General features: G+C 44.4%; 1 protein-coding gene across 1 annotated transcript; it reads right to left on the bottom strand.

The window, feature by feature from the left end:
- Positions 1–6,828: 6,828 nt before the first annotated feature.
- LOC112079005 (uncharacterized) lies at positions 6,829–12,169 on the bottom strand. The gene is made up of 18 exons (XM_024145084.2): positions 12,016–12,169; positions 11,875–11,930; positions 11,663–11,752; positions 11,308–11,435; positions 11,067–11,210; positions 10,884–10,955; positions 10,610–10,786; positions 10,288–10,384; positions 9,878–10,101; positions 9,582–9,735; positions 9,286–9,494; positions 9,027–9,144; positions 8,651–8,856; positions 8,439–8,556; positions 8,170–8,336; positions 7,414–7,496; positions 7,154–7,267; positions 6,829–6,899 (listed from the first exon to the last, which is right to left on the bottom strand). Exons 1-18 carry the CDS (start codon positions 12,036–12,038, stop codon positions 6,893–6,895), a joined length of 2,187 nt encoding a protein of 728 aa, XP_024000852.1. The 5' UTR covers positions 12,039–12,169; the 3' UTR covers positions 6,829–6,892.
- Positions 12,170–12,540: the final 371 nt, after the last annotated feature.

Raw genomic sequence — 12,540 nt, 5'->3', positions numbered from 1 at the left:
TGAACATGTAGCCACACTCTGACCCATACTGCTTAGTGATGGGGTGAACGCCATCAGCATCTAGATGGGGGTAAAGGACCGAGTCAAAACAAATGACTTGAATATGCTCAAGTCCAATACTAAATAAAAATATATTCCAACAGGCACAGTGAGAGACTGAAATATACTGCAGGGAGAGACTTCCTGTCAGCACCAGCTACCAAACACTGGCCAAGACATGTTAAGATGCCAAGTTCATGAACTGACCAAACCTGATTTCAGGCCCATTTTGCATCAGAATTAAGGTTAAAAGCCTACTTACCAACCGCTTCAAAGCGAGGTTCATTCCCAGCGAATGAGAGTTGGGTTGTTACCAACAAGTATGGCGATCCCGAACGCGAGTCTTTCAAATGGCCCCTACATATGACACCACAAGGTGAGTATCTGAAGGAGTGGGATTATATTGATGCTGACAACAATTAATACTACGTGTTCTATAGGCTTGTATTAAAGGCTCAGCTGACCCAATTTAATGTGCTTAACCTCTTGGAGTCAGAACATCTTACACATAGGCCATACAGACAGGAGTATTTAAAGACTCTTAGAAAACAAGCCACAGTTCAAAAGTGTGCCAGCGTCAAAACACTTACTCAAACATTTATGCTCCGCCACCAATTACCCCAACAACCCCCAAAAGCCATTGCTCCGTATAGAAGGGTCTCCCCCTAGCCAGGACAGCTAAGTAAAACTTACACCTGCTAGACAAACAACATCAACTACCACGTCACTGACACGTACCTAGACCAAAAACAGAGTTGAATGAAGTAGACATGTTCTCCTCTGTGGCACTTTTTGTATGGTGGTGGTGCTAGTGTGATTGAGGTAATAATAGCTACTGAATAGGGTCCGCATGGTTGGCTCAGCTTGCCGAAGCCTAGGGGCGCAGCTAAATAGCTGAATGGATTTCCTCTTCCTCATCTCCTCTCCTTCCCCCTTTCTTAGGATGTGTTTTCCATCTCCACTGAACAACAATATAAACGGATCATGTAAAGTGTTGGTTCCATGTTTCATGAGCAGAAATAAAAGATCCCAGACGTTTTCCATACGCAYGAAAAGCTTATTTCTATCAAACTTTGTGCACATATTTGTTTACATCCCTGTTAGTGAGCATTTCTCCTTTGCCAAGATAATCCATCCACTTGACAGCTGTGGCATATCAAGAAGCTGATTAAACAGCATGATCATTACACAGGTGCACCTTGTGCTGGGGGACAATAAAAGGCCACTCTAAAATTTGTCACACAACACAATRCCACAGATATCTCAAGTTTTGAAGGAGAGTGCAATTGGCATGCTGACTGAAAGAATGTCCACCAGAGCTGTTGCCAGAGAATTGAATGTTMATTTCTCTACCATAAGCCGCATCCATCCGGCCTCACAACCACAGACCATGTGTAAGGCGTCGTGTGGGTGAGTGGTTTGCTGATGTTAGCGTTGTGAACCGAGAGCCCATGGTGGCGGTGGGGTTATGGTATTGGCGGCATAAGCTACGGACAACAAACACAATTGCATTTTATCGATGGCAATTTGAATGCACAGGGATACCGTGATGAGATCCTGAGGCCCGTTGTAGTGCCATTTATCCACTGCCATCACCTCCTGTTTCAGCATAATAATGCACAGCCCCATGTCGCAAGGATGTGTGCACAATTCCTGGAAGCTGAAAATGTCCCAGTTCTTCCATGGCCTGCATACTTATCAGACATGTCACCCATTGACCATGTGTGGGATGCTCTGAATCGATGTGTATGACAGTGTGTTCCAGTTCTCGCCAATAGCTTCGCACAGCCATTGAAGAGGGGTTGGACAACAGCCTGATCAACTCTATGTGAAGGAAATGTGTTGCGCTGCATGAGGCAAATGGTGCTCACACAAGATACTGACTGGTTTTCTGATCCACCACCCTACTTTTTTTTAAGGTATCTGTGACCAACTGATCCATATCTGTATTCCCAGTCATGTGAAACCCATAGATTAGGTCCTCATTTATTTATTTTAATTGACTGATTTTCTGTAACTCAGTAAAATCTTTGTTGCATGTTGCATTTATATTTTTGTTCAGTATACATAGTCTATGATTGATATTTATACATGTCATTTCATATTCATGGTACAGATTAATCCTTCACTATGGCTGCATTTACACAGGCAGCCCAATTCTGATCTTTTTTTCCACTAATTGGTCTTTTGACTGATCACATCAGATATTTTTCAGARCTGATCTGATTTGTCAAAAAAATATCAAAATTGGGCTGCCTGTGTAAACACAGCCTTTTTGGTGAGTTTAGTGACCCAAGTCAAGAGTTATAATTTCACTTGGCTATGGGCTCATTATATGAAATACATTTAGTTGGGATTTTAACCAACTTCACAAATTTGCAAACATGTTTTCATGTTTTATTGGGCATTCAACAGAGCATCTTCCTTGTAGCAGCAATCAAAGCAAGAAACAAGATCATTCAATCAAGATCATTCACCACATAACATATTCAAACAGTTACAAAAACATTACAGCTATGGTATTTTGAATCTGAAAATAGTCACATTTATAGGTACATTTTGTTCTTGGATCCCAACTATCGCCACACCCACATACTGCCCACTGCCCTGACCTCTGTTGGAGACTAGTGTATTAAATAGGCAGCAGAGGTTAGAGGGCAAAGGTTGAGTTGACAGGGTGTTCAACAGAGACAGTGACGGTGTCATTGGCAGGGTAGGGACACTGAATGGTCAGCCTGAAACAAAACACAATTGTTAAGAGAACTGAACATTTGAATGTTAGTGTGTAAATAGTGTGTGTGCGTGCATGCATGTGTGTTGTTACCTGTAGGGAGAGTCTGTGGATGAGGCCCTCCCTCACCCTTCCTTTGGCAAATCAGACCATGACTATCTACCTGCTTCCTGTTTACAGACAAAATCTCAAAACAGGAAGTACCAGTGACGCGCTCAATACAGAAGTGGTCCGTTGAAGCAGACACAAGGCTACAAGACTGTTTCGCTAGTACAGACTGGAATATGTTCTGGGAATCATCCAATAGCATCAAGGAGTTTACCACATCAGTCACGTGCTTCATCAATAAGTGCATAGATGACTTCATCCCCACAGCGACTACACGAACGAATCCAAACCAAAAACCATGRATTACAGGCAATATTGGTGCTCTGCTAAAGGCTATAGCTACTGCTTACAAGAAAGCCCGCTACGATCTCCGATGAGACATCAAACATTCAAAAGGACAATATAGGAGGAAGGTGTAATCCTATTAGACCGGATCTCACTCTCCGTGGCTGATGATAGTAAAGCTTTTAAAAAGTTTAAACTCACAAGGCCACCGGGCCAGACGGAATACCAGTGAGCGTTCTTGGAGAATGTGCAGACCAGCAAGTGTCTTCACTGACATTTCCACTCTCTCCTTGTCCCAGTCGTTAATCCCAACATGTTTCAAATGACCACCATTGTCCCTGTTCCCAAGAACTCCAAGGTAACCTGCCTAAATGAATATCGCCCTGTAGCGCTCAACTGTAATTATGAAGTTCTTTGAAAAGGCTGGTCATGACACATCAACACCATCATCCTAGACACCCTGAACCCACTTCAATTTCTCATATCTCCCCAACAGTTCCACAGATTACACAATCTCAAATGCACTTCACAATGCCCTCTCCTACCTGGACAACAGGAGAAATAACTGTGAGAATGCTGTTTGTAGACTACCATTCATAGACTGATGGGCCAGCCCCAGGTGTTGAAGGTAGGCAACAACATCTCTGCCACGCTAACCCTCAACACAGGGGCCCCTCAGAGGTGCGTGCTTAGTTCCCTCCTGTTCACCCAAGACTGCGTGGCCACGCACGATTCCAAAACCATCAAGTTCGCTGACAACACAATGGTGGTAGGCCTGATCCCCGACGGCAATGAGACAGCCTACAGGGAGGTCAGAGACTTGCCAGTGTGGTGCCAGGACAACAACCTCACCCTCGATGTCAGTAAGACCAAGGAGCTGATTGTGGAAGAGCATGCCCCATCCACATCGACGGGGCTGTAGTGGAGCGGGTCGAGAGCTTCACGTTACTTGTCATCCACATCACTTAGGACTTAACGTGGTCCACACACACGCACAGTCATAAAGAGGTCACGACAGCACCTCTTCCTCCTCAGAAGGTTGGAAAGATTTGGCGTGGGCCCCCAAGAAATCCTCGAAAGGTTCTACAGCTACACAATTGAGGAGCATCTTGACTGGCTGCATATATTGCTTGGTATGGCAAATGCACCACCCTCGACCGTAAAGCGCTACAGAGGCGGGGGGGGGGGGGGGATATGGACAGCCTGTTACACAACACTGTATCTGGCGGTGTCAGAGGAAGGACTGAAAAATTGCAAAGACTTCAAGCCACCCAAGCCATAGACCGTTCACTCTGCTACCGTCCGGCAATCTGGTACCGGAGCATCCACTCTCAGTCCGACAGGCTCAGAGACCGCTTCTACCACCAAGCCATAGGCTGCTAAATACTTAATGAAATGGTTACACAGAATATCTTTGCACTGACCTATATGCAACACATCAAATTAATTCAGCGCAAGTGTGACAAGTATAATACATTTTTTTTCTTTTTTTACATCTAGTCATTTAGCAGACACTCTTATCCAGGAGAATTAGGGTTTAAGTGTCTTGCTCAAGGGCACAGTGGCAGATATTTTACCTAGTCGGCACTGGGATCTGAACCAGCAACCTTCGTGTTACTGGCACAACGCCTTTACTTTTGAGATTTCAAATGCATTCGTGTCAACATACTTAAAGTGTAGGTATTTTAACATATACTATGTTTAACAGACCTTAACAACACTTTTTGAATGCGACAATGGAAATGATTTAAATCATCGGTGCTTCCTCATGAATCTGGGGATGATGAAATCTTCTGCAAGAGGGAATGGAGAATCTATTCGGATTTGTTCACTGCATAAGTCCGCTGGGCTATAACAGGCAAATATATTTTCAGGCACCTAAAACTTGAGCCGTTGACACCTGTAGTAGAGGCGCGATGCCCTAAGAGGAGTGCGCTTCTTTATGAAAGGATTAGATTCTCATAAAAATACTTTTACCCACTGCAGGACTCATAGAAGCAGAGGCGGAGCCACGTGTGAACTAAGGGGTGTGTAGGCTGGTTTTTTCAGTGTATAGCTATCCCGGAGTGTTGGAGGACCTCGATGTTGGCCGAGACTTGAATTCTCGAACCTCTTGACACCCGTGCTAGAGACTCAAAGTAAAGGGAGGGATCATTACTGCCCAACCTGCTTGAGACGAGAGGCGAGTATAACACACAGCAACCCCTGTATCCTTAGACAGTCATTGAAAATAAGAATTTGTTCAACGACAAAAACATTAAATAAATTTTTTTAATCTGTTGACGTCCCAGATTGYTCTGTGGGAGGGAGGGGAGAAACGCCAAGAATCAGACATCAACGCCACCGTCTGTCCGCCCACTGGACTCCGCACCCATGCCCACTTCATCCACCTAGCAGACTTGAGCCTCGCTGCCCTTAGCCAGATCCGATGTCCACCCACAAGCATTCCAGTGATCCTACACTCAGGCCACCTTGAAGTATTGTCCCTTTCCACTGCTAGGCTAATCCACATTGCCAGCCACTATAGTCCACTAGTGCAATTTCGGTTTACTTGACACCAATATAATAACCTTGGTGTTCAGGCTACTGTGTGGCTGTAGCCCACAAACACCCTAAAGAAACAGAACTGTTGGGACTAGAGATAAAAGGAAAAGCCTGGTTATAACTTGCAGTCCCCCCCCCCCCCAAGTCAGTTACATCTACCCCAGTCCAGGTTGGTTGCTGTGGTACCATAAGAGTCCTGTTAGAATTTGAATGGTGGGGTGCCCACCTGTTTAATTACCCCTTTTAAAAGGAAATGGGTTTTTACAGGGGCAGTGATCAATTAATTTCATAACCATTTCTGTAATGTAGGATCTTTGAGACACTTTGTCATAGTCTCCCAATTCATTACACTACAAGGCATTTTACCAGTCAACTTAACCCCAGTTTCCACTGGCATTTAAAGGGCCAAATAGCTGGCTCCAATAGAATTSTCAACTTCAAGCTGGGTCAAGGGAAACCTGGGCCAGCGCAGCCCAGTTTAATTGGTGCCAGCTTGATTAGATTTAGGGCTTTGACTTTACACAACCATCAAGCTRATCACTGCTAGACACYGACAAAGGTTAGCTWGTGCATGGAAAAGCAGTAGTCATACATGRGGAATTACCACCATAAATCCATCCTTAATAAAATGTTTTAACTATACAAAACAGAGCAGTCAGCCCTTGAATGCTAGCAAGTCAGAGTTAGGAGATCGCAGGAATTCATTTACCAGGTCATATTGAAAACTAGCCAGAGCATATCAAATCTGTCTGGTTTCTAGTTGGTGAATGCCATGGCAAGCAAGGAATTAAGCTAGCAACACTAACCATTTAGTTAGATCATCTATTTAGCTTGCTAATGTTCACTGAGTCACACTAGCAGGAGTATGGGGTAAAGTTCTAACATGGTAAATTATGCAAGTCAACCTCTTGCTAGCTACATTAGTGACGCCAGCTCGTCACATATTGGCTACCTAAGGTAGCATCATGGCAATCTTATTTCTGGAGGCAATGGAAATAGCATTTGAGTTAGCCCACCCAGGGTTGACTTCAGTGCCAATGTTAATAGAGCTTTAAAGTGTTAATTAATTAGTATTCACTTGGGGTATAATCCAAACTGAATGAAGCCACATCAGGACAAGCTAGAGACTTGCAAGATTTTATTTAAGACATTTACACTCAATACTCTTAACATTCAGTCACTTCATTAGTTCCTACGGAGAGAGGGGGAAAAAAAGTTAGCTCAGTTTGAAATGTAACACCATACTAGTAGTCATTGTATGTCATAAAATTGTTGCGTGACTTGTGGGCCAAATGGTTCAAATGCCAGCTTAGCATTATAATGCAGGCATTTCTCCCAGGAGTACCTCCTGTTTGAGGTATAATGGTGGGCTGAAATAATTTGTGGACAGAGTCAGGAGTAAGTATCTCCACTTTTTAGATGCATGACGAAGTATTGAACACTCACTTTACAGGAACTCTAGTCAAGATGGTGCCATGTCCTGGTGAGTCTGCTTCAAACCGCCGATACGCAAACAGCTTGTATAGGCCACTCAGTGGATAGACACACCGCACTGTTAACCTAACGAGAAAACAATTGAACAGTGTACATTAAAGCCACAAGAGCCTGTAGTGAGAGTTATTGACTGATGAATATTTATTGTACTTGTGTTTGAACCAATGAGACAGTATATTATTAGTGAAGTCATGTACACAATGGCAGTGTACCTGGTTGAGACTGGTGCTACCACAGATTGGCTTGTGTGCTCAACGGTTATCTCATTTTCGTAGGTAAGGTGCTGGTAATCAAACTGCAACACAAGAGGTCAAAACAAACCCGAATTTAATAAGTCAACCATTAACCTGTTGAAAGCCATGTCTAAACGCTTACGGTTCATTCTTGTCAGGCCTCATGAGAAATCAAGACAGTTTAAGTCTAAATAGTTGGCCTGTATGCTGAAAGTTCTTGAGCTAAACCAGGGTTTCCCCAAACTCAGTCCTGGGGCACATACTTTGCCCTGGCATTACACAGATTAAAATACCAACTCAGCAAGCTTTGAATAAGCTGTGTAGCACATAAGTAAAAAAAATAAAAAAAAGTCCCAGGGGCCCTAGAATAAAGTTTGGGAACACCGAGTTACAGGCACACTCATCACTTGGACCGATTCTGCACATGTAGTATAACTAGATGGGTTATTCTGGTGTTCAAATTATTTGGCCAGATTAGGATATGGGGCAAAGGTTGTGCTTAAACAATTTAAGTTAAATGAGGGCTTCAGCTGAGTCCTTTGGTAAGAGTGGAGGCTTCAAACCAAAAATCCAGAACTGGACCCAGAACTAAAACCCGCAGCTGACAAATTTATCAAGATTGTTATTGGTTAAGATTGAAGACCGTTGGAACTTTAATTTTAAATACCGATCACTCGTAGAGCCAGACACCTGATTGCAGGTATGACTAATTCTATGGGTTGGACAGTGCTATACCTTGACCCTGGTTCCACAGGTGTCGAGTCTAAAGCTAAAGAGAACCCTGGTGTCATCCATCTCTTGGGGCCTGCAGGTGGAGTCCAGGAGGGAGGTTCTGCTGGGTTCAGATCCAGGGATGGCCAAAATCACAGACACCACTGTCATCACACCTTCAGTGGAACACACTGGAGAGAGGAAGGCCTGTTAGTGCTRATCAATCCTATAAAAGCRTCACCAGGCAAAAGCAATCGAAGCTGCAGGTCAATATATGACMRACTAGTARTTACCTATGACCTCAGTAGTCTGGAAGAGACACGCTTTGGCCAAGGAGCTCTTGACCGCCAAGGTCTTTGGAACCCTTGAGAGAATTTCAAAAGTGCCACGGAACTGCTTCAAATTGATGTCCTGGGGAAAAAAAGAGCAGGTACATTTTAAAATTATAACTCCTACTTTACCCAACGACAAGTCAGTTTAAGCGCTTGACCAATGAGCATCTCACCTTATAAGTGTAGCCAACAGTGAAGAGGGGCACTTCCAGGGTCAGACTCTTGCTGTCATTCCGCATAATGTATCCCCGCTTGGCTGCCAGATTTGGGGTCAGAAGGTATGGGCCAACACCCACCTCCCACAGGTAGTCAAATGGCTTATGGTCCATCTGGAAACGGATGCTTTTCTCGTTGCAGATGCCTTTGAAGACCGGAGGAACTGATGAGAAGGAAAGCCAAATAGTTTAGTCAATAGTGACAAGATGACGTTAGGGGTAAACATGGGGAAGTGTAGTGGTTGGTTGCTGGGCTGCRTCATCTGAACCAGAAGACTAGGAATACCATYGTGCAGCCCAGGTCTCTTATAGTTGAAGGTTTTAGTCAACTTACAGACATCATTGAACTGMGCCACGACTGAGGCCAGGTAGTAGTAGGGCTCCTCCTGAGGCAGGATGACCAAMGTGTAGTTGATGTCCAACGAGTACTCAAGAAGCCCCYCTGTAGGGTACTATGGACAGGAACACAACTCATTAAGAAACAGCACAAGCCTTCCAATTCACCTCTTAAAACCATTGGAGAAAGTWGAGGCGAGGAACCCCCTGTACTCCAATGTTGAGGAAAAGCCGAGACAAGTAGCTAATATCATTACCAGCTTGTGAATAACGGCRTCAAATGGCACCCTGAGAAYGTAGGCATGTAGGGTACTATTGGGCTGGGGGACCATGGTTATGACGAGGCCACTTTTATTCGCCTCTCGTATGATGAAGTTGTGACCATTGAGCTTCACAGCCACCAGGTCAACATCGTAGGAGAGGTTCCCCAGGTAAACAGTAAACACACGATCCTCAAGGACTGTTTCTGTGGTGGGGAAGGACAACAGGGTCATTAGCAATCATGACCATGGCACTGAAGAGCCACTTCGGATTGGCTAGTAGAACTCCTTACGGTTAATGATGGAGGTGTGCTGGATCAGAAGGGGTGTGCTCATGGGCCTGTGGAGGCGGAGTCTGGTCTCRGCACCAGAGTCATCAAGAAAGGTTTGTTCATAGTAGAGACGGAACACATAGAACTCATGGTACATGTTGTCCATCACAAAGCTCTGGAAGAKTTGAAACMGTTATGAAGCATCTGCCATTAGGTTATAGGGTACAAAGTAGAATATTCAAGGTGTACAGCGGACATGAGCGACTGAAGCCAWTTGCAGCTTCAGAATACAAGGTAAACGTCTGCATGCTACTGACTTTTCTGTATCCTCCGGCAGCGTTGAAGGGGATACTGATCTGGACAGTGGTGTCACTGATGTCCATGCTGTAGCCTCGCTCTGCTGTGATGGGCTCATTCAGGAGCTGACCATCCACCCCCATTGAGATMTTGCTGCTCTCCAACCCAGAGAGGCCAGAGACCAGCGGGGACAGCAGAGTGGGGGTCTGCCAGACCAGCCCCACCCCATCATACATTCCTTCATCTGGAAAGAGGTTATACATAGACGCTTTAAGRCTGATGAACACTTCCTGGTTTAGTGATCAATCAGTGCAGTTATCCGAAATTACTTTATAGGTGAAAATAGTCAGATTGAGCGATCACTATTGCTTTAGCCCATCCAGTCCTTTGAACCTTGAATGGTCAGGGCTGATATGTCACGGAAACTTACCAGTGCTGCAAGCAACCGCCAAGTTCACCATGATGACCAACCATCTCTGCCTGGAGACCAGTATTGGATAGACCATCTCAACCAACATACCATTCACCTGGAATTAGATAATGATTTGKTACCTGCCAACAATACAGYATGAAGATARCTKWWMAGYWATGTAAATAAATCCAGTATTCCAGCCTAAACAAGTTATATTTTAAGAGATCCTACAGGAAAGCATGACCCTACCCATCAAGGCATTTAATGTAATTTGAGATGGGAAAGCCTCATGCTACCATTGAGACATACCCAAGATAACTGCATCCATTTAAATCCTCACCATGGTGACAGACCCCATGACAGAGCTTGGCGTGTAGGGTGAACGGAACACCAGYCTCCCCTGGGTGAGGTAGAACACGTAGCCCAGCTCCCGAGCCTCTGAGGGGGACATGGGAGTCAGCTGCTGCCCATCGTGCTGGAACATCACCTGCCAGGTAGACGTGGCAGAGCTGTGGGCCTGATGGGGAACAAGAGACAGGTCATGCATGGTGGTATTGGGGACAAACTGGTGGAGCTCATCTAATTGAGAATTTGCCAAATAGCCTTTAGCTTACTGTAGCAAGGGCAGCAGTCCAGTCATCTGCTTTTGTACCAGGTAGACCAGACACGTCACCCCTCACCGACACCTACAGGGGAAGATAAGACCATACKMCTATAAAAAAAGGTTAAGGATAGTCTAGGCCAGCATCAGCACAAATATAACCCTGGATGCACAGTCTAGATCCATGCATCAGTACCTCCATATAGTTCTCCTCACAGCTGACTTCTCTGGTGGACCAGGGTAAAGGGAGGGAGCAGTTTGCAGTCACAGTGTAGGTGGTTTCCACTCCATTCACATCAATTGTGATCAAGTTAAAGCTAAAAGTGAACACCTCATCATCCTAAAATACAAAACACAAGACCTTCAACTTTAAGAAATGCAAAAAAAGTTAAAACCCTTCTAGCTTTGAAAAGATTATCATGTGTGGTGATATGAACCTGGTTGTCAGTGTGGCAGGAGAAGTAGGAGGCTCTGAGTTCAGCATGGCCAGGCAGAGGGAGGATACTGAACATGTAGCCACACTCTGACCCATACTGCTTAGTGATGGGGTGTATACCATCAGCATCTAGATGGGGAAAAGGATTGGGTTAAATGATTTGAATATGTTCAAGTCAGGAAGAAATACAATTTCAACTCCATAAGTGGTCCAACAGCACAGTGAGAGACTGAAATATACTGCAGGGAGAGACATGCTGTCAGCACCAGCTACCAAACAATGGCCAAGATCTTTAGTTGACCAACCCGGATTTCAGGCCCATTTTGCATCAGAATTAAGGTTAAAAGCATACTTACCAACCGCTTCAAAGCGAGGTTCATTCCCAGCGAATGAGAGTTGGGTTGTTACCAACAGGTATCGATCCCGACACACAGTCTCAATGGCCCCTATATTAGACCCACAAGGTGAGACTATGAAGGGTGGAAGGTATATGATTCTGACCAACAATTAATACTAGTGTTATATARCTTGWACAAAAGGCTAATCTGACCCAATTTCAGTKTCTTACCTCTTGGAAGGTCAGAACATCTTACACTAGGCCATACAGACAGGAGTACAAATACTCTAAGAAAAACATAAGCACAGGTCAACAAAGTGTGCTAGTGTCAAAACACTTACTCAAAACATTTATGCCCGCCACCAAACTTACCCCAACCAACACCCAAAAGCCATTGCCACTGAGCAGTGTCTAACCCTAGCCAGGAACAACTAGCAAACTACACCTGCTAACTAACCCAAGCAAACATAAACCATGGGCTTGCAGTATCCTGGACCAAACAGCAGTTGATGAGTGGCACATTCTCTCTCTGGCACTTGTATATAGGAGTGGTGCTTTGCTTGACCAATTACAAGCTTTCTGGAGTTAATGTGCAGGTAATTCATTTGATAATTGGGTCACATGGTTGGGCAGTTTACCAGAGCCTAAGGGTGCATCTCAATAGTCTAATGTGGATTCCTCTCCTCATCTCCTCTCATTCCCCCCTTCTTAGGACATGTTTTCCATCTCCATAGTCTGTAATTTATATTTATACATATCATTTCATGTTCTTGGTACAGATAAATCCTTGACTTTGGGGAATCAGCTTTGTGATCAAGTCCAGTATTATATTTTTACTTGGCAATGGGCTCATTATATGAAAAACATTAAGTAGGGATTTGAATAAACTTCACAGAT

This window comes from Salvelinus sp. IW2-2015, unplaced genomic scaffold (assembly GCF_002910315.2).
Source record: "Salvelinus sp. IW2-2015 unplaced genomic scaffold, ASM291031v2 Un_scaffold6680, whole genome shotgun sequence".
NCBI lineage: Eukaryota > Metazoa > Chordata > Actinopteri > Salmoniformes > Salmonidae > Salvelinus > Salvelinus sp. IW2-2015.
This window is presented reverse-complemented; position numbering and strand designations above follow the sequence as displayed.